The sequence below is a fragment of the Carlito syrichta genome, unplaced genomic scaffold (assembly GCF_000164805.1).
Source record: "Carlito syrichta isolate Samal-C Ts95f unplaced genomic scaffold, Tarsius_syrichta-2.0.1 Scaffold127161, whole genome shotgun sequence".
Lineage (NCBI taxonomy): Eukaryota > Metazoa > Chordata > Mammalia > Primates > Tarsiidae > Carlito > Carlito syrichta.
Genome location: NW_007071257.1, coordinates 144,747 through 164,812, shown reverse-complemented (window position 1 = coordinate 164,812; position 20,066 = coordinate 144,747). Strand labels below are relative to the sequence as shown.

Genomic DNA, 20,066 nt, shown 5'->3' with positions numbered 1-20,066 from the left:
CAGGAGATGCAAAGTAGATACGTAATCTGTCAGGTTGGGCTAGTCAGGGAAAGTTTCCACGAACATCTAAGTTTTGAGCTTTGAATTGGAAATTTAAGGAGGTGATGGACATGAGTTGGACAAACACACAAAGGGAGACAATGCAAGATATAACTCAAGCCAGGACAGGTGCCTGCCCCACCCTGCCATTTCCCTGTCTCAGCAACTCTGCATGATCTGCCACCACACCTGTTTCAGTTAGAAGAGAGCTCCTTGTGACCTAGTGCCCACCAGGCTCTGTCCTCTACCAAATTCTCCACTCATGCAGCATTCACCAGGTACTCCTGGCTGGGCTGCAGGAGGAAAGGGTGTGTACAGAGAATGCTTGCAAGCATTGTGAGCACCCATGTCTTCTTTCTCTAGTCTGAACCTCAGGGAGGAATATACGGCCTTTTGCATACCACCCAGATGGAGAACAAGTGCATGTAGTAGAAGGAGGTGGGAATATGAAAAACCAAGATAGCTATTTTACCATGAGCAGGCTAATGTGCTGAAGGCCAATGTGCTGCCACCTTTGAAAAATCCCAGGTTGTGTGGATATCCTTCCTCACAGGAGGAAGGCCTCATCATCACAGAATGTATATCAAGCAATGATGCAAATGGTAGACAAGTTAAATTATAATATCTTTCCCTAGGAGCTTGAGGTCTAGCAGAAAAACTAGGACATGGCCAGGCAAAAAAATACATATGACACATTTATTTAAAAGTTGTTAAATGTCCAAATTCAATATCATTTAATCTCTGATCCTATTCATTCGTTCGTTTGAACAACATTTACTGTCTACTATGTGACCCTTAGCTGGGGTCACAAAGATACATGACTTGTCTCTAGCCTCAAGGAGCTCAAAGTTTATCGGGAGAGACAGATAAGTAAACAAATAATTACAATACAATATAGTTTGTGCTATATAACATAACACTGCACAAAGTGCTTGTAGGCCGGGTGCAGTGGCTTGTGCTTGTAATCCCAGCACTTTGAGAGGCAAAGGCAGGAGGATCACTTGAGCCCAGAAGTTCAAGACCAGCCTAGGCGACGCAGCAAGACCTCGTCTCTGCAAACATTAAAAAATAAGTTGGGCATGGTGGCATGATTGGGAGGCTGGGATGGAAGAATCACCTGAGCCCAGGTCAAGGCAGCAGTGAGCTGTGATGGTGCCACTACACTCCAGCGACAGAGTGAGACCCTGACTCAAAAAAAAAAAAAGTGCTTGTGCATTCAAAGGGAGAACAACTACATCTAAGGAAGACAGGGAAGGCTGAATAGTTTTCCAAAATAAGAGACTTGGAGACAGAATGACAAGATGGTTACAGAGGGAAAGGCATAAAAAGATATGGTATTTCAGGAAATAGAGTGAAACTCTAGTTAGCATTTAGTGTGCCTAGTGAAAGACTAGGGAGGAAAGGTGTGAAGTGGCCTGAATCTGAAGAACCTGGTATGCCTTGCTAGGGAGTTTGAACGTTATCACATAGGCAATGGGGGCAATCAGAGGAAGTTTTAAGCAGGTAAATTATATGATGACATATAAGTGATATGATCCTAGTTCTCCTGCCTCCTTGGGTAAGTCACTTAATCTGAGCATTATTAGTGTCTTCATCTATAAAATGGGAACAATAGTGGCTGATACTTCACAGGGTTGATTTGAGGAGTGAGCTAATGTTCATAAAACAATTTGCACAGACTGACACATAACAGGTGCTCCATAAATTTTATCTGTAATTACCAGGCATGTTTCTTAGAAAGGTAACCTTATTGGCAGCACAGAACATAAACTGTAGTGGGTAAACGATTGATGGAGTATGTACAATTAAGATAATATTGCAATTTAAATCCAGTTATAAATAAGGTCACGAACTGGGATTTGGATGTAGAAAGTTAGGAAGACGAAAATGGTTCATGCCTGTAATCCCAACATTTTGGGAGGTCAAGGTGGGTGGATCTCTTAAGCCCAGGAATTCAACATCAGTCTGGACAACAAATGGGAGACCTGTCTCTTAAATAAATAATAATGACCGGATGTGGTGGCTGATGCCTATAATCCCAGAACTTTGGGATACTAAGGTGAGAGGACTGCCTGAGCCCACGGGTTTGAGACCAGCCTGGGCAACTTGGCGAGATCTCATCTACACAATAACTCAAAAAATTAGTCAGGCGTGGTGGTGTGCACCTGTCGTTCCAGCTACTTGGAAGGCTGAGGCGGAGGGATCACCTGAGCGCAGCAGGTCGAGGTTGTGGTGGCCGTGAGCATGCCACTGCACACCAGTCTGGGCGACAGAGTGAGACTCCAACTCGGAGGAGGAGAAGGAGAAGAAGGACGAATGTGATGGGTTACACCTGTAATCCCAGCACTTTGGGAGGCAGAGACAGAAGGATCCCTTGAGGCCAGGAGTTCCAGACTAGCCTGGGCAACAAAGCGAGAGCCCATCACTACTTAAAAATTGTTAAAGGCAAGAGGATTGCTTGAACCCAGGAGTATGAGACCAGCCTAGGCAACATAGCGAGTCCTCATCTCTACAAAAAATAGAAAAATTAGCCAGCCAGGTGTGGTGGTATCATGTGCCTGCCCCAGCCACTCGGGAGACTGAGGTGGAAGAATCACCTGAATCCATAAGGTCGAAGCTGTGGTGAGCCGTGATCGTGGACTGAATTCCAGCCTGGGTAACAGAGTGAGACCCTGACTTTAAAAAAAAAAAAATTGGCCAGGTGCAGTGGCTCAAGCCTGTAATCCCAGCACTTTGGGAGGCTGAGGTGAGAGGATTGCCTGAGCCCATGGGTTCGAGATCAGCCTGGGCAACTTGGCGAAACCTTGTCTCTATAATAAATTGAAAAATTAGGCGGGCGTGGTATCGCGTGCCTGTAGTTCTGGCTTCGAAGGCTGAGGCGGCAGGATCACCAGAGCCCAGTAGGTGGACGCTAGAGTGGCTGTGAGCATGCCACTGCACCCCAGACTGGGCAACAGAGTGAGACTTCAACTCAAAAAAAAAATTGTTAAAGAAATTAAAAACTAGCCGGGCTCGGTGGCTCAACCTGTAATCCCGCGCCTTGGGAGGCTGAGGTGAGTGGATTGCCTGAGCCCACGGGTTCGAGACCTGCCTGGGCAACTTGGTGAGACCTCATCTCTACAATAAATCTAAAAAAATTTAGCCAGGTGTGGTAGCGCGCGCCTGTAGTTCCAGCTACTTGGAAGGCTGAGGTGGAAGGATCGCAGGAACCCAGCAGGTCGAGGCTGCGGTGGCCAGGAGCGGCTACTGCACACTAGTCCGGGCGACAGAGTGCAACTCCAACTCAAAAAATAAAAAAATAAAAATAAATAAAATTAAAAAATTAAAAACTTAGAAAAGTTAAAGTTGAAAAAAAAAAAGAAAGGCAGAGAAAAAAAGGTGAAGGGTAAGTCTAGCTCAAGAGACTGGATAGATCAGGACAACCCTTAACCAAATTCAGAGATAAGGGTAGCCAGAGGTTAGGAGTGTGGGTGCAGCAACAGATAACGAGCTCAGTTTGGGACATGTTGAATGAGAAGTGAAGCCCTGGAAGATGGGAACCCAGAGAACATCAATATTTAAGGGGAGGCTAGAAGAGCCAGTGGAGGAAACTGGTAAAAGAGACCTCACTGTCAGTGTGAACTGCGGGGGGGAGGGTTAGGGGCCTCGCCGCCCTCAGCTAGCCGTTTGTTTATGTTACACAATCCCCCCACCCAATTCCCAATGTGCATACATCCTATTTTCTAGTCCATTCCTTGCTTCTTGTAGAGACCGCATATTTTTCCCTTTTGCCTTCTCCTAACTGAAGGAGGGAAAAGTCTAACATCGTCTCTCACACGGTCATCTAGGCGACCCCAAATCACAAGAGAGGGGGCAGAAAGGGGGGAAAGTAGGAAAATGATTCCTAAGAAAAGAAAAAGAGTCCGCGACAACCTCTAACAGTTAAAGTTCCACCTCCCAACATCCTGCCACGCTGCTCTCCCGCCGCCGTATCGGGCTCCTGACCGCGAAGGAGGACGGGAGATGTAGTCCTCAAGACTGACCAGGGTGGCACGACTGAAGGACTCGGTTTCCCAACTGGCTCCGAAGCGCGTGCGCAGATGGCTGCCCCGGCGAGTGGTAAACAGAGACGTCAGGCGGGGGCTGCTGCTTGGAGCAAAACAAAAGGGAAACCCGGGGGGCGGGGGGTGGGGGGGTTTGATAGGGGAATCGGTGCAGGAATAAGAGAGGCTGGGGCCGCAGAGACCTGGACCCTACTAAGAGTGGCGAGAAGGGCAGAGGCAGGGGGAGGGGGAGTCAGGGGAGGGGCAAGTGACGCGGGGAAGCGGGGCGTGGGGGAGGGCAGCGATCCGGGTGGAGGAAATTTGGGAGGAGTGTCCGGGGGGCAGCAACTCAAAAGGGGGAGGGAACTGCGGCTTAGGAGACGTACGGTGATGGGAGCGCAATGTATGAGGGGACATCGTGCCTCAGGTTTAAAAGAGCAGGAAGCTGAGTGAGAGGTTGGAGAAAAAGTGTCTTTGCTCGGCAGAGGTTACAGGTGGTGTCTCGGGAAGAGCTCTGAGGCTGCGGGCTGTAGTCGGAAAGAGGATCAGAGAACTGTGTGGAAGAGACAGCTTGGGGGCTAGCGTCCTGGGACAAGGGGGAAGTTCGCGACTTTCTGAGGACTGGCAGGAATGTGCCTCCTGGCCCTCGGTGCTTCCCCCCTGGGGGGAGGCATCGTGAGGGACTGTGGCTGGCTGCACTGAACGCTGAACTGCAGAGGTCCAACTCCACGTATGGATCCAGGGAATGAGAATTCAGCCACAAAGGCTGCCTCGATCATAGACCTCGATCCCGACTTCGAACCCCAGAGCCGTCCCCGCTCCTGCACCTGGCCCCTTCCCCGACCAGAGCTCGCTACCGAGACGTCTGAGCCGCCCGAGGTGGAGCCAGGTCTGGGAGAGAAGGTACACACGGAGGGGTGCTCAGAGCCGATCCTGTTGCCCTCCCGGCTCCCAGAGCCGGCAGGGGTCTCGCAGGCCGGGATCCTGGGGGCTGTAACAGGTCCTCGGAAGGGAGGCTCCCGCCGAAATGCCTGGGGAAATCAGTCATATGCAGAACTCATCAGCCAGGCCATTGAAAGCGCCCCGGAGAAGCGATTGACACTCGCCCAGATCTATGAGTGGATGGTCCGTACTGTGCCCTACTTCAAGGACAAGGGTGACAGCAACAGTTCAGCAGGATGGAAGGTAACTATGTCCCCCTTACCTCCTTCCCAACACCATCTGCCCCTGGGTTCCCAGCCTCCTTTACTTTGTTATGGGGCCCCTTTTACTACCTTCACCCTCGCCCCTTTGGGAAACCCAGAAATCCACCCTCAGTCTCCAGTTAGATAAACATTTACTTAGCACATAGTATATGCCACACTCAGTGCTAGATGCTGGAGGATCACAGATGAATAAGACACTGTCCCTGCCCTGGAGAAAATCAAATTCTCTGCTCACTACTCAACACTCCCAGCACTTTGGTTTGAACTGCCCCAAACACTTATTCCCACAGAGAAGTCTTTATCCTATGTACAGCAGGAGCTGTGTGGATTCCCACACCAATCTAGCCTTCCCTCCTCCCACCCCAACACCTTTTCTCCCATTCCTGTGGGATTACTTGGATTCCCTGCTTGCCTCCCAATACCTTAGTGTAGAGGGACTAGGACTACTCTACCCAAGAGAAGAGAATGAAGGGGCAAAGGGTAAAAACAGTGATATTAATGGAGACAGGTAGCTGATCTTATGCTCTAAGAAGAAAAAGGGCTGTGAACTGCTACCTGCCTCCGTTTACCCTATAATGTCACAGAATTCTCCCTTGTAAGGGGCTATTCAAGTTTTGGGGTAAGTCTTCATTTACTGTTAAGGAATATTGGTTGTGAAAAAAGAGGTAGGGCTCTCACTTTAGAGCACAAGATTGGGAGTTCCGTTGGCCTTCCATGAAGAAACTGTGAGGAAAGGTCTCACAAGGTACTCTGAAAAACTCATCCTGAGAAATATGGGGCTCTAATCACAAAACTGGGGTGCTTCAACCCCTATTGATGTCTTGAACCTCCATAGGTGATGAGGTCAGCATATAAGAGTACAAAGGGTTGAATAAGCAGAGGGTCTTCCCTGGGTATAGGAGATTGAGGGCTCAGATCTGCAATATCCCTAGGGGCTGGGCAGAACAGAAGACAGGACAGCTGACTGAGACCCTTGGCACTATTTCTGGGTAGACTGCCACGCCACAGTCTCAGTTCATAAAGTGCTCCCCTCCTTAGACCCTGCCTACACAGCTGTTTTTCTTTTCCCTTAGGTTCATTTTCCAGGGTAGAATAAGCACAAGTTGTTAGTTATACTGTGGGAGTATAGTCCCTTCTTATAATTTGCACTTATATAGGGCTTTATAAAAGTTTACGAAGTAGTTTTTTAATGTTTTGTTTTATTAATCTTTCCAGCAATTCTGAGATTCCACATTTTGCATATTAGGAAGCTAGGTATGGAAAGATTAGGAAATTTTCTATAATAGCAGCAGAATAAGAACTTGAACTCACGTCTAACTATATCATATTCTCTAAGAAAAGCGTGGCTTGCTCTCATTGGAATCAAGCTGAGCCTGGGACTTCCTAGGCACCCTCAACCCCCTCTGAGGGGAAAGTCTCATGCCTGAACTGGCTTCCATGATGATAGGCCGAGGTTACTCCCACCCCACCAGGGGGCGGCACTCACTTAGAACAAGAAAGCTTAGACTTGATGGCATGGGGAGCAATTAGCAATCCGCCCCCCAACACCTAAGAGTTCTAGGGAACCGACCTCTCCAGTTAAGAGACTGTGCTTCTTGCTAGTTCCAAGGCCTAAAGAAGAGGAGACTAATGAACCTTGTGGCTAAGTAGGAGGGAAAGAAATGGGCCTTCTCAGTAGTTCCAAAATTAGAGGATGAAAAGGGGGGAAATCATGGTGCCAGAAGTCACTGTGGTCCTCAGGCTGGATGGACAAGTGCAACTCCTTGAAGGAGCTAGAAACATCAGTGCAACCAGATCAGTTGGAGTGCCATTACCACAGGGTCTCAGGAACACAAGGAGTTCTTTGGCTAAAGAGCCTTGGAACAAGAAGCTGCTCAAGCATCATTCCCCAGGCAAAGGGTCTCCTTATCTTAGAGCACCAGTCAGAGAAACACAAATGGTTTCTGACTATCTACAGCCTCAGCCTCCTAGCTGCTCCAAGCCTTTCTGGGCGCCTCCTAAGTTTCTAAACTAAAAAGCTCCATGCAGGAGGTCAAATGCCCCCAAGGTTGATACACACAAATTCCTGAGAAGTGGGGGAAAAGGGCTAGGAAGGAGATAGGGAAAAGAAGACAGGTTCCCAGGGGGAAAAACAAAACAAAACCGTGGTGTAACTAAGCCTGCCTTGCGGCAACCAGTAAAAGTAGACAACCAGTAAAAGTAAACTGTGCTGGGGGCTCAAGAAGCTGCCAATTTCAGCTCCCCAGGCCACTGGGGGGAAGTATATATATACCTAATAGAATGTCACCAGTGAGGTGGGAAGGGAAAACACACAGCTTCTAATACCCAAGGCACTCAAGAGCTGGCAGAACCTCAGGGGGAGCCTCACCATCGTCACCCAGGGGCCACTCACCAATTAGGCAACAAATATTGATTTTGTACTGTGAACTTGAGTATATATTGAGTATGTGCTGTGAACTTGGCACTCTGAGAGGGCACTATTGGAGGCTGTGGAATAGGAGGACATTACACTTGGCACTTACACTTGATGAGACAAATTACATGAAACCAAAAACCACACAATATAGATTAGGTAAAATTGTGTGGAACAGATTAAAAATACTGTACAAGAAATTTGGCTGCCAAAGTCAAGCAACCACTTTGTAAAAGAGGAAGAATTTAATCTTGATCTTGGTGGAACAAGTAGAATTTAGAGAGATCCTTCCTAGGAAAAGTGGGGGGAGGGCCAGGCGCGGTGACTCACACCTATAATCCCAGCACTTTGGGAGGTCGAGGTGAGAGGCTTGCCTGAGCCCATGGGTTCGAGACCTCATCTCTACAATAATCAAAAAATTAGCCGGGCATGGTGGCACGTGCCTGTAGTTCTAACTACTTGGAAGGCTGAGGCGGAAGGATTGCCTGAGCCCAGCAGGTTGAGGCCACAGTGGCCATGCGCATGCCACCGCACTCGAGCCTGGGCGACAGAGTGAGACTCTGACTCAAAAAAGAAAAGAAAAGAAAGGGAAAATGGGGGGAGGAGGGTTGCTCTGTATGTATTTAAGATGCAGTGAGAAGCCTGGACTGAATGTAATTGAGGTGTCTGTCCTGGATTGGAAGAAATAAGACTGGGATTCAGACAGGGGGTTAAAAAAAGGAATTTTTCAAATCCTATAGAGAGCTGGGTGGCCTAAATGCTCTGTGGAGAATGGAGCACCTGCTGTGCTGATATTCCAGCCCTTAGCCTTTTCAGAGAACTGGCTCCAGGCAGGGTGGGTCCAATCCTAGGCTGGTGTTACATCACTGTCCTGAAAACCCCACCCAAACCTACACTCAAGGAAAGGGGTGAAATGCTCATTCCCACCTAAACCTAGCTCTTACTGCGCCAAGAGTCTCCTCAAGGCCCACTAGCTCCAGATACCGCCCCCCCACCACACACACTGAGACCTGAGAGAAGCACAGTGCTGAGAGCTTTTCCAGGATAGGTGCCGCTATTCCCTTTGCAGTAGGTTGTTAGCACATTGTCCTCTGTGCCCCTGTGCAGATAATTCTGGAGCAGAGACTACGCAGCTTGTCTTGGGGTAGGAACTGTGTGTGGTCTCCTCCTCCTCATCTCCAACCTGACCTCTGCCAGTTTTTCTCCCTGGATTTGACTTTCTTTGTGTCTCCAGGAATCCGCCTGCTGAGTCCCAGCATCCTTTTTTTTTCTTTTTGTGGATTTTTTTTTTTTTTTGAGTCAGAGTTTTACTCTGTCACCCAAGCTGGAGTGCAGGGGCATCATCACGGCTCACCACAACCTCAACCTCCTGGACTCAGGCAATCCTTCTGCCCTCAGCCTCCCAAGTAGCTGGGACTACAGGTGCACACCACCATGCCTGGCTAATTTTTTTGTGTGTGTAGAGATGAGGTCTCACTATATCACCTAGGCCAGTCTATAACTCTTGGGCTCAAGCAGTCCTCCCACCTCAGCCTCCCAAGATGCTGGGATTACAGGTGTGAGCCACCATGCCCATATTTTTTTTGTAAATTTTTAAATTTTTTTCTGAAACTCTAATGACCAGGAGAGGAACCCCACAGCAGAGGTGAGAATGCCTAATCCTAACCACTAGACCACCAGGGACAAGCATCCTTTTGGACTAGACTGCTGGTCGCTGTCCTCTCCTGCACATATTTCATGCCCCTTTCCTGCTGCCTCTGCCCCTTCCAGAACTCCATCCGCCACAACCTGTCCCTGCACAGCAAGTTCATCAAGGTTCACAATGAGGCTACTGGCAAGAGCTCTTGGTGGATGCTGAACCCCGAGGGAGGCAAGAGTGGCAAAGCACCACGCCGCCGGGCTGCCTCCATGGATAGCAGCAGCAAGCTGCTCCGGGGCCGCAGTAAGGCCCCCAAGAAGAAACCACCTGGGCTGCCAGCTCCACCTGAAGGTGCCACTCCAACAAGCCCTGTTGGCCACTTTGCCAAGTGGTCAGGCAGCCCTTGCTCTCGAAACCGTGAGGAAGCCGATATGTGGACCACCTTCCGTCCACGAAGCAGTTCAAATGCTAGCACTGTCAGCACCCGGCTGTCCCCCATGAGGCCAGAGTCTGAGGTGCTGGCGGAAGAGGAAATACCAGCCTCAGTCAGCAGCTATGCAGGGGGTGTCCCTCCCACCCTCAATGAAGATCTAGAGCTGTTAGACGGGCTCAATCTCACATCTTCCCATTCCCTGCTATCTCGGAGCGGTCTCTCTGGCTTCTCTTGCAGCATCCTGGGGCTACTGGCCCCTTACACACCTATAGCACCTCCCTCTTCAGCCCAGCAGAGGGGCCCCTGTCAACAGGAGAAGGGTGCTTCTCAAACTCCCAGTCTCTGGAGGCCCTGCTCACCTCTGATACACCACCACCCCCTGCTGATGTCCTCATGACCCAGGTAGATCCCATTCTGTCCCAGGCGCCAACACTTCTGTTGCTGGGGGGGATACCTTCCTCCAGTAAGCTGGCCACAGGAGTCGGCCTATGTCCCAAGTCCCTTGAGGCTCCGGGCCCCAGCAATCTGGTTCCTACCCTTTCTATGATAGCACCACCTCCAGTCATGGCAGGTGCTCCCATCCCCAAGGCCTTGGGGACTCCTGTGCTCACACCCCCTACTGAAGCTGCAAGCCAAGACAGAATGCCTCAGGATCTAGATCTCGATATGTATATGGAGAACCTGGAGTGTGACATGGATAACATCATCAGTGACCTCATGGATGGGGACGAGGGACTGGACTTCAACTTTGAGCCAGGTACAGCACCCCCTAATAACTGTAGCATCACACAACCTGTGTCCACTTCTAGGTGCCCTGCTAGTTCCATGATCTGAGCAAGGGGAAGATTTAGAACAAGGTATAGCCACAGCTCTTGGGGGAATTGGACAAGGGAGGATGTAATATTAGAGAAGCATAGTTTTTTGATGAGAACTCCAGATACCTCAACAGTGCCCACCCATGCAAGGTAGCACAGAAGAGGTATGTGTGTGGAGTGGGGGGAAGTGTCTCTATTTTCCTTGGTATGAATCTGTATGGTAAAAAGTTAACACACCCCAGATAAACCTCTTACCTTGTCCTTCATTTCTTCTTCCCACAGATCCCTGAGTCATGGCTGGAAGCTTTGTCCCTGCTTCAGAGGTGGAGCCAGGCGTGGTGTCCATATCCACTCTTTACCCCAGAGCCCTCCCCAGGAATTTGGGACCCTGCTTTAGAGCTAGGGTGGGGTCTGGTCACACACCGGAGTTGAGGAAATTATAAAGATAAAGCTGCCCCATATGGGGACTATGGGGGGAGGGGCATGGGAGGGGGAAAGGGAGAGGGTTTATTCTCACTGTGCCAATTAGGGGGTAAGGCTCCCTTATCAGGAGCCATCCTTGGTTTCCCCCATTCCCACCCCCTAGGCTTTGTAGCAGGGGAGGGCAATGCTGTTAGAAATGTGAAGTCACCAGTGGCCTTACCCCTGCCTTTGGGAGCAGGATTTTTTGTAGAGAGTCTTATCTGAGATGAGTCAGGCTAGGTTGAGCCTGGGATTTTTATGCAGCGGCCCCTTAGGCCAGTGATGTGGGGTGGGTGGGGGGAATAGGGGACCTGGGAGGGCCAACGTCTGAGCGGTGGAGTGGCTGGCCAGGCCAAATCATCCTTGGAAGGCTGCAGATAACAGAAAGGCTTTTTATATACTTTTAAAGAAATATAAACACAAATATAGAGATTTTTTTTACCAGCGGCAAGGTGCTAGTGATGGGGAAAATGTGTTTTTCTTTCTGAAGGCTTTGTCAAAGTGACAGGGTACAAACACTACAGTCAATACTAGGAGAGACATGGGGCAGTTGGGGAGAGGTGAGGAGTAACAGTGAACAAGGGGAAGGGCTCCCATTTGGACTAGGTCTAGAAAATGGTCTATGTGTAAATAGGTTGAAGTTTCCCTAAGGAAAAAGCTAAGCCTTGGTCCCCTCATTTCTTTCAACTTGTGCCTGGGAGTGTGTGGTGTTGGGGTGCAGCCACATTCTCCTTTGACCCAGCGTGGGCTAGTGCTATGGTGGGAGAGTGCACTGAAGGCCTGAAATTAGCTTGGGGCCTGGGAAGGGGGTGGGAGGGGAAAGAAGGAGGGAAGGATTTAGGGTGGTAAAGTTAGGTACAGAGACCTCCCTGTTCAAGGCCCCTGACAGCTGTCCCTGCCCTTCTTCCCCTTCCCAGACTACAGGGGTTATGTGGAAGTATGTGTGGTGGCAGCGGGGGGAGGGGAGGAACAGGGAAGGGGGAGCTGGGGAGCTTGGCTGAGGGTCTGGGAAATGAGCAGGGATGGGGGGGAATGTGGATCGGGTTTGCTAACACCTGCCAGGAAGGCCATCTGGGGCTCCTTTTCCACCCCAGCCCCCAAAGCAGCCCCTCCCCCCGGTGCCCTTTGCATTGTCCCCTCCCCCACCCTGCTGTGGGTTCCCATCATTTCCTGTGTCAGCGCCTGGCCTACCCAGATTGTATCATGTGCTAGATTGGAGTGGGGAAGTGTGTCAAATCAATAAATGAATACATTCAATAAATGCCTATAACTAGCTCTGGTTTCTGCTGCCTTGCTATGCCCCTCGGATAAGGGAGAGGGAGGGAGAAAGGTAAAGGGCAGATGGGCAGGCAGGCAGGCTCCAGGAACTGCCCAGAAGCAGAGGGGTGGGGGGTGGGGGAATTTGTGTCGGAGTGTGGTAGGGGAGAGACACCTAACCCCAGCAGGAATAGGCAGGCAGACATAGGACTCCCAAGGGGAGGTAGTCTGGTTTGAGAAGACCCCACTCCCTACTCTGTCCCTCAAAGGCTCATTGTACTAGACTTCACAGTCTTTCCTCACCCCCACCCATGTGCTCACCCAGCCCTCTCCTGCTGCTCCCATCACCCTCAGCCTCCACCATGCCTATGGCACACTTAATCCTCAATGCATATATTGGGAGGAGTCTTTCTAGAAAAGGAAATCTCACATTAAATTTTAATAATTTCATACCTAGTATTACTGCTCTCACTTGGTCACTTTACTGAGTTAGCGATGTCTATCCCTCCTACTGAGAAAGTCTGCTCTGGTCTTAAAGAGCGGACCCCTGCGAGTAGGCCCCTCTTCCTCCGATCTTCCTGATGATTTGAACTAGAAAGAGAGGGTAAGTAGATAAACAAAGAGGCCTCTGCAGGGAAGGTTTCTACAATATAGGGCCAAAGGAAGGGCAAAACAGGTTGGAGGCAGGTATAAAGCCTAGATGTTGGATTGGGAAAAGACATTCATCTCAGAGGGCCAAGAGTGGAGGGACATTCAGTTGGTTGGTGGGGAGAGGGGGTTGCTGGGGCAGATCACATTTGGGGAGTCTTACTTGGAGGGTCACCGAGGATTCAACTGGAACGACCTTCTTAGCTTCTTGGATTCTAAGCAACTTCACTCGGCTCCTCTCCAGGAGATCACATTGTGTGCGCAGTGCATCTAGGAACAAGGAAAAGGCACCTGTACCTCTGAGGACTAGAGACCTCAACCATCCTGGCACTCCTCCCATTATTCAAATGATTAACTGAAGCATCCTGGCCTAAGATGGAAATAATGAGGTGGTGATAGGGAGGTATACAGAGAAGATAGCCAAGAAATGGGAGTGGGGAGGGGTTAACACATGCACATTCCACCTGGTTTGAGCTAAACATTCCTCCTAACATGGACCTGGACCCTAGTCCCCTTTTCCTAGGCTCCTTTCATTCTACCTACTGTATCACAGTAGTCCCATCCTATATTCTCCATCATACAGCTATGTACAGTACCCTCCATGGTCTTTCCTCCCACATCATGCTCCTTACCAATTAGCTCGGGCTCTGGATGCTTCAGGAGAGGCACAAAAGCTCTGTAGGAATTCTCAATTCTGGTTCCTGTGAACATAGCAGTATGCTATCTCCAGCCCATGTCACCCAGTCTCCACCCCTCTGAAGCCCAAGATTTCTACACAAAATACTACCTTCAGCTGTTGTGCCTTATTTCCTCCCCTTAGGTATGGACCTAAGGGAGAATTATGAAGACTAGGATGTTATAAGACTAGGATGAAGTGGGGGGACATGTGTGTTACCTATTGTTATAGAGGCAGTGCCCATTCTTAGGATGATTAGAGATGGTCAATTCGGATCTGGTTGAGGGTACCCTGTTTTGTTTTGTTTTGGTTTGGTTTTCTTTCTGAGTTGGAATCACTCTGTCATCCAGGCTGGAATGCAGTGGCACACTCATGGCCACTGCAGCCTCAACCTACTGGGCTGAGGTGATCCTTCCACCTCAGCCTTCCAAGTAGCTGGAACTACAGGCACATGCAACCACACCCGGCTAATTTTTTGGTTTATTGTAGAGATGAGGTCTCGCCAAGTTGCCCAGGCTGGTCTCGAACTCATGGGCTCAGGGAATCCTCACACCTCGGCCTCCCAAAGTGCTGGTATTATAGGCATGAGCCACTGTGCTCGGCCGAAGGTGTCCTATTTTAAAGAAAAGATTCACAATCCATCTCAAGGGCCTTGCTCTATCTCTGGGGAATGCTCCCAAGACTCTACCTGGTGCCCCACGGTCCACCCTACAAACGTAGTAGGTACTTCGAGGTGTAAGGAATTTGCTGGCATAGTCTCCAGGGGTCTTCATCAGGAAAAACAACTTCATTGTCCCCTTTTCATCACATAAATCGATAGTGTCTGGAGGGAGGCCACAGGGTAATTTGGGTAGCTCAGGAAAGAGAGTGGGAACAAAAGGAGCCAGTGATACTACACAGAATGGGTGGAAGGAAGCTGTAGAAATACAAGAAACTCCCTTCTTGCCAGGAGGAGGGTATGGGGCCTAGAGATGACCCTACTACTTCTGAGCCTGGGCCAAGTCCCCCCCAAGCTCCTCACCTGTTTTAAACAACCTTAATTTACTGCGGATGTAATGCAGCAACAGGAGGACAGAGCAATTGGTACTGACCAGAAACTGCTGATTATCTGAGAAGAGATGGGATGGGACATGCGGGTCCCTTTTCCAGTTATACCATTTCTGTAATCTCTACAGTCCTCAAATCTCCCCACCCCCACACACAGATTCCAGTTCTGTGCTGCCCCTCACCTCCATGTTTGATGAAGATGAACATGCTCTCAAGATTGCCTCACTCTTCAGAGGGTACCCTGAAGAGTCATGTGGAAGGAGAGTATTCTACAGGCCTTGGAGGACCAAGTAGGCCCATGGGGTTGGGGGCCTGGAGAGGCGGATGGATCTCATAGGCTGAGGAGGCCCAGACTGGGCAGGCAGGAGAGAGAGCTATGGGCAGTTGTGGATAACCAACACCCCTAGGGGTGGGGCCTGAGGTTGCAGTTGAGTGATTATGAGGTCAGAAGTGGTATGTGTGGCAAAAAAGTAGAGTAAGGCCGGGCTCGGTGGCTCAGTCTATAATACCAGCACTTTGGGAGGTCGAGGTGAGTGGATTGCCTGAGCCCACGGGCTCGAGACCCGCCTGGGCAACTCGGCAAGACCTCATCTCTACAATAAATCAAAAATTAGCCGGGCGTGGTAGCGTGCGCCTGTAGTTCTGGTTACTGGGAAGACTGAAGCAGAAGGATCGCCGGAGCCCAGCAAGTCAAGGCTGCGGTGGCTGGGAGTGTGCCGCTGCACTCCAGTCTGGGCGACAGAGTGAGACTCCAACTCAAAAAAAAAAAAAAGTAGAGTAAGGATAAGGAGAGAAGAACTTGGGTGAGACCTGTAAAAGATTAATTGGGAATACGGGCAGTGTGGCAAATCTAACTCTAAACTGGACCCTGAAATGAGTGCTGGACACCTGGAGAAAAGTTTCGAGAACGGTACTTTTTTTCTAGTTAACTGCTTCCACAGCATGAGTCTACTACTCCTTTTTTCCTACCTTTGGCACCATGCCTCCCTCGTTGTACCCTGTGTTTCCCCTACTCCCCATTCCCATAACAGACATTTTTGATGATTGTCAATAGAAATTTTATTTCTCATTGATTCAGGAATAATTGAAGGGTGGAGGGAGGGAGGGAGGGAAGGAGAATCCTGCGAAAAGGAAGGGCTGGGTTGGGGAAGATGAGAAACATGTACAGAGCAAGGGGGCAATTCTCAAGTAGAGAATAACAAATGAAGGGGCAGTTCCATGGGGGCACAAAATTCAAAATCAACCACAGGAGGGCGAGGTGAGCATCCGACCCAGACTGGTTGGATGAAGGGGACTCAGTAAGACTTAGGGCTACAGGACCTTGGGGTTCTTCTGTCAGATGATCAGGGCTCAATTTTCAGGCTTCAGGGTATAACATGGAGGGGCCCAGTAGGGGCTATGTTGATTGCAGGGAGAACCCCCAGGCCCCTCACCGAGGGCCCCTCCTTTGGGGGGAATCTCACTGACGAGGCAGAGTCGTTCACTGTAGTCTGGCTGCAGACTCTCCGCCAATCCCTTAGACACACCACTCCAGGCCTAAAGACAGATATGTCCAGGTCAGGGGTCAATTATGGGCAGAAAGTAAAAGACCCAGGCTCCATGCCAAAGGAGCTCTCACAATGTCTGCAACCACTGTGATTACAGAAGGAACACACAGAGACACCTGAGCCCCAAATACCACTGTTTCCATCTGCCTCACCCAATCTATAAGCCACTTTTCTGTGTGTCTCTCTCTGTCTAGCCCATCCCCCATTTGGTTGGCCACATCCTGACAGTACGGGTCCCCTTTCCCCTCTCCTTGCCCCCCCAACTCTGTCCTTCTTGCTGGCAGCCAGTTGACAGTTGACAGACAGCAGCATGCTTATGACCGTGTTCTCACCGAAAAGTTCCCGTGGTATTCAGTAACAAGATCCTCTAGGTTCTTGAGAGTGGGAATTCGGGGCATCACCCTGATAGGAGAGAAGGAAGGAGCAGGAGCACATAGGTTAAAGCTCTCAGTATCCTTCTCCCAGCTGTCCTATATGGAATGAAGTGATTCCATGTTCTCTGTGCCTGTGACTTCCTTCTATCACCATGCCCTCTTGGGTAATCCTTACTGTCTCACCCTCTACTCCTCGATTCCCTGCAATAAACCTCCTCTACTATTCCCAGTCACCCTCACCTCAGTCTTCTGGGCTTCCCAAAATCTCACCGTTCCAGCCAGAAATACACACAGATGAGGCTAATAATCAATCCTATGGAGCCAAGGGGGATAAGCACAGCTTCCAGTGCAAACAACAAAGGATTCTCTATAAATAAATACATACATACATACATAAATACATAAATGAATAAATAAATAAATAAAAACAGAGTAGACCTTACATTTGTGGTGCCCCAACTTGGTGCCAGGCACTGTGCTAAAGACATTCCCTCTACTTAATCCTCACAACAGCTCCTGAGAAGCAGGAACAATTATCTCCATTTTATGGATGAGGAAACTGAATTGAAGAGGTTATTGATATTCCCAAGGCAAAAGAGGTAGTATGTGGCAGAGCCTAGGTCTGTCTGTTTCCAAAGCCATCTTCACCACGCAGGCTCTCTAGGAATGCTGTAGGGAAATCCTACACATTCTATAACCCCCTTGAGCCCCTCTCAGCCTCCTTTTCAATCTACTCCCCTACTCTAACAACACACCAACACAACACTGTACAGAAAAGCCCTGCTTTCTAGAGGTTGGAGTTGAACGGTGAGGGGAGATGGGACACCAAATTTGGGGGCTTAGTGATAGAGAGGTGGAGCAAAAGACAGGGGTGTTAAAAGGTTGGGGCGTTGGGTTCATGGATTGGTATCATGTGGGTCCATTTTACCCTTTGATGTATTACTCCCCCAGTGGACTGGGTGGCTCCATTCACTCCAATATTGAGCACTTCCACAGAATGGGTTAAAGCGGCTACGAACACGGAATGTGTAGAGTTTCTGCCCATCCACACTTGGCAGGGTGAAGCTACGTCCGTGAGACACTGATTGTTCCTTGGAGAGAAAGAGAGTGAAAGAAAGATGTGTGTCTATAAAAGAAGGGGGAATTAAAACCTACTCCTGCGTGTGCATGCATGGACACATACACACACACACACACACACACACACACACACACACACACACACACACAAACAGTGTCATCTCTGGTTCTTCCCAGTTCTTCCCGTCTCTCTTGACTACTCAAGCCACACTGCTTCTTTCACTGACTTGAATCTAATGTCTTTATATCCCCTTAATGGCTTCCTTTTGTTTACTTTTCTATCTGGTATCAGGAAAAGGATGGGTAGAGAATTTTTAATAAAACTCATTTGTGATGACAGGAAAGGCATTGGAGGAGGGTGAGGAGTGAGTAGAAGAACTGAGAGACAGAGAGTGGAGGTGGGTATTAGGTCCTCCTGTCTGGCTGATTGAGTCCTTTATCCCCATTTGCTTGGCCTTAGCAGCTACACATTCCCAGTCACTCACAGTCCAACTGCGGTCCCGGTCACTCCGGTACTGCACAAGATGCTGCAAACATTGGTCCGTGTATCTGTTGCTCCAACTCAGTTCTAGCTGGGATTCATTCAGGTCATGAAGTGTTAGATTTTCCGGCGCCCAGGGAATCACTGGAGACATGTGTATGTGTGTGGTCATTCCCCTGACCTAGACAAGTCAGGATCCTGCAGGTAGTGCCCCTTATCCCTCTCCTTTTCCCATCCCAATCCCCTACCTCCTCGTTTCTGCCTATGTACCCTTAAGGTGAAAGAACACCACTCCATAGGCTCCAATGTCCCACGATATCCCTGGGCTCTTGACCCGTTCTTTCCAAATTACCCAGATCCTGCAGTCTTAGCGTCCAGTTGGCCTGTCTCCTAGGTTCCCGTGGGTCCTGGAGCTGGACAACAAAAGTTTGGTAGAGATGGATCTCCCTTTTTTGCAGCTGACAGCCAGAAGTGATCTCTCCGGAGAATAGATAATGGCCACACTCCTGGACTGTATCATTATCAGATTTCCTGTACCTAAAGGAGAAGTGTTGGAAGAAAGAGGAACAGTGAGGCCAATTCATGTACTGCAGATATTCTCAGCCCAGCCTCATCTCCCCTGAACTGACTAATGACTCACCCCATAAAAAAATAGTGGGGTAGGCCGGGCTCGGTGGCTCAGCCTATAATCCCAGCGCTTTGGGAGGCCGAGACGAGTGGGTTGCCTGAGTCCATAGGTTTGAGACCCGCCCGGGCAACTTGGCGAGACCTCATCTCTACAATAAATAAAAAACTAGCCGGGTGTGGTAGTGTGTGCCTGTAGTTCCAGCTACTTGGAAGGCTGAGGCGGAAGGATTGCCGGACCCCAGCAGGTAGAGGCTGCGGTGGCCGGGAGTGGCCTCTGCACTCCAGTCTGGGCGACGAAGTGAGACTCCAATTCAAAAAAAGAAAAAAATAGTGGGGCACCTGAGAGACTGGCTACCCTCTTTCTTGGTCTCTGATCCAGCCCACTTCTTCTTCCTCCCATGTGCTACCCCCTCTTCCCTTGTCATACCAATAACGCAGAGTCAGGTTGGTAGGGTGAGGCTCAGAGCTGCTGTTCCAAGTGCAATTCATGTACTCCACATTGAACACAAAACACTGAACCTCTGGGAGGGGCAGGGCAGAATTACTGTGGTACCCAGGTGGCATAGAGGTCAGGAAGATATCTAGGTTGAGGGGAAAATGAAGTGGTGAAGGGAAAGAGAAGAAATGATTATCAGAAGAAGGAGTAGCACAAGGCAGAGAACACTTCCCTTCCCACTCTTCAATTCTGACCAGATGGTTGTAACGGCCAGTGGCAGTTTCCAGATTTCTGTACGGCCCCTTCCCACAGCCTCCCTTTTCACCAACCCCCTTCAGTCCCAGATTTCCCACCAGCTGTGGTGTCTTCATTCCCACTGGGTGTGAGAACCGTTGTGTTCAGCCCCACCCCTAGCAGAGGCAGCTGCAGGAATAAGAGGGATCTGAGTGGTAAAGATGGCTTCAACATGGCGCTTGCTCTTCGTTCCCTGGGTGTAGTCTGTGTCAGGAACCTGGGCCCCTCACCCACTACCCCTCCCCACCCACACATTTCCTTCTGTCACAGCTTCCGGTGGAAAGAACCTTAGAAACCAGGGCTTTACAGAGGGTGGGGCAAATGTATACTGTGACACAGTCTAAGTCCTCTAGGAGATCAGGTACTGCTATAAGGTAGTAAGTAAAGACTAAGGCTGGGTATAAATGTGTCACAGACTCAAGAATCCTCAGACCACCTAGATTCTGGGAAGGATCTGTTCACCACTTTTACCATTTTCAAATCATCTTCTCTAAGTCATTGTCTTATATAGTGGAGGGTCTGAACCTCCACCACCACCACCTACATCCTATGCTATACTCCTTCCTTGGCT

The 20,066-nt window shown here is 49.6% G+C and overlaps 3 protein-coding genes across 4 annotated transcripts; 1 reads left to right on the top strand and 2 right to left on the bottom strand.

Moving 5' to 3' along the window:
• Window positions 1–4,393: 4,393 nt before the first annotated feature.
• FOXO4 (forkhead box O4) lies at window positions 4,394–12,303 on the top strand. The gene is given in 4 exon segments (XM_008048866.1): window positions 4,394–5,246; window positions 9,450–9,978; window positions 9,981–10,508; window positions 10,849–12,303. Coding segments are annotated over 4 exon segments (1,518 nt in total). The 5' UTR covers window positions 4,394–4,793; the 3' UTR covers window positions 10,857–12,303.
• A 471-nt stretch (window positions 12,304–12,774) lies between these two features.
• On the bottom strand, window positions 12,775–15,052 carry CUNHXorf65 (chromosome unknown CXorf65 homolog). Its single transcript, XM_008048865.1, has 6 exons — window positions 14,839–15,052; window positions 14,631–14,717; window positions 14,298–14,432; window positions 13,566–13,634; window positions 13,097–13,203; window positions 12,775–12,876 (listed from the first exon to the last, which is right to left on the bottom strand). The coding sequence occupies exons 1-6, from the start codon at window positions 14,861–14,863 to the stop codon at window positions 12,775–12,777; spliced, it is 525 nt and encodes a 174-aa protein (XP_008047056.1). The 5' UTR covers window positions 14,864–15,052.
• A 638-nt stretch (window positions 15,053–15,690) lies between these two features.
• On the bottom strand, window positions 15,691–19,749 carry IL2RG (interleukin 2 receptor subunit gamma). Of its 2 annotated transcripts, none has more exons than XM_008048863.1 (8): window positions 19,555–19,749; window positions 19,193–19,346; window positions 18,491–18,675; window positions 18,143–18,282; window positions 17,506–17,668; window positions 16,848–16,944; window positions 16,536–16,605; window positions 15,691–16,192 (listed from the first exon to the last, which is right to left on the bottom strand). In XM_008048863.1, exons 1-8 carry the CDS (start codon window positions 19,667–19,669, stop codon window positions 16,007–16,009), a joined length of 1,110 nt encoding a protein of 369 aa, XP_008047054.1. In that variant the 5' UTR covers window positions 19,670–19,749; the 3' UTR covers window positions 15,691–16,006. The 2 variants fall into 2 exon arrangements, with proteins under 2 accessions (XP_008047054.1, XP_008047055.1); XM_008048864.1 differs by having other exon boundaries at window positions 15,750–16,192; window positions 19,527–19,683.
• Window positions 19,750–20,066: the final 317 nt, after the last annotated feature.

Excerpts from the sequence above, each read along its gene's own strand:
- CUNHXorf65 (XM_008048865.1), bottom strand. The coding sequence starts at position 14,863 with ATGTTCATCTTCATCAAACATGGAG. Across the intron at positions 14,718-14,838 it reads CATCTTCATCAAACATGGAG|ATAATCAGCAGTTTCTGGTC; the intron begins GTGAGGGGCAGC and ends ATCTCTTCTCAG. Across the intron at positions 14,433-14,630 it reads ATTAAGGTTGTTTAAAACAG|ACACTATCGATTTATGTGAT; the intron begins GTGAGGAGCTTG and ends GCCTCCCTCCAG.
- IL2RG (XM_008048863.1), bottom strand. The coding sequence starts at position 19,669 with ATGTTGAAGCCATCTTTACCACTCAGATCCCTCTTATTCCTGCAGCTG. Across the intron at positions 18,676-19,192 it reads AACCTGACTCTGCGTTATTG|GTACAGGAAATCTGATAATG; the intron begins GTATGACAAGGG and ends CTTCTCCTTTAG. Across the intron at positions 17,669-18,142 it reads ACCGGGACCGCAGTTGGACT|GAACAATCAGTGTCTCACGG; the intron begins GTGAGTGACTGG and ends TTTCTCTCCAAG.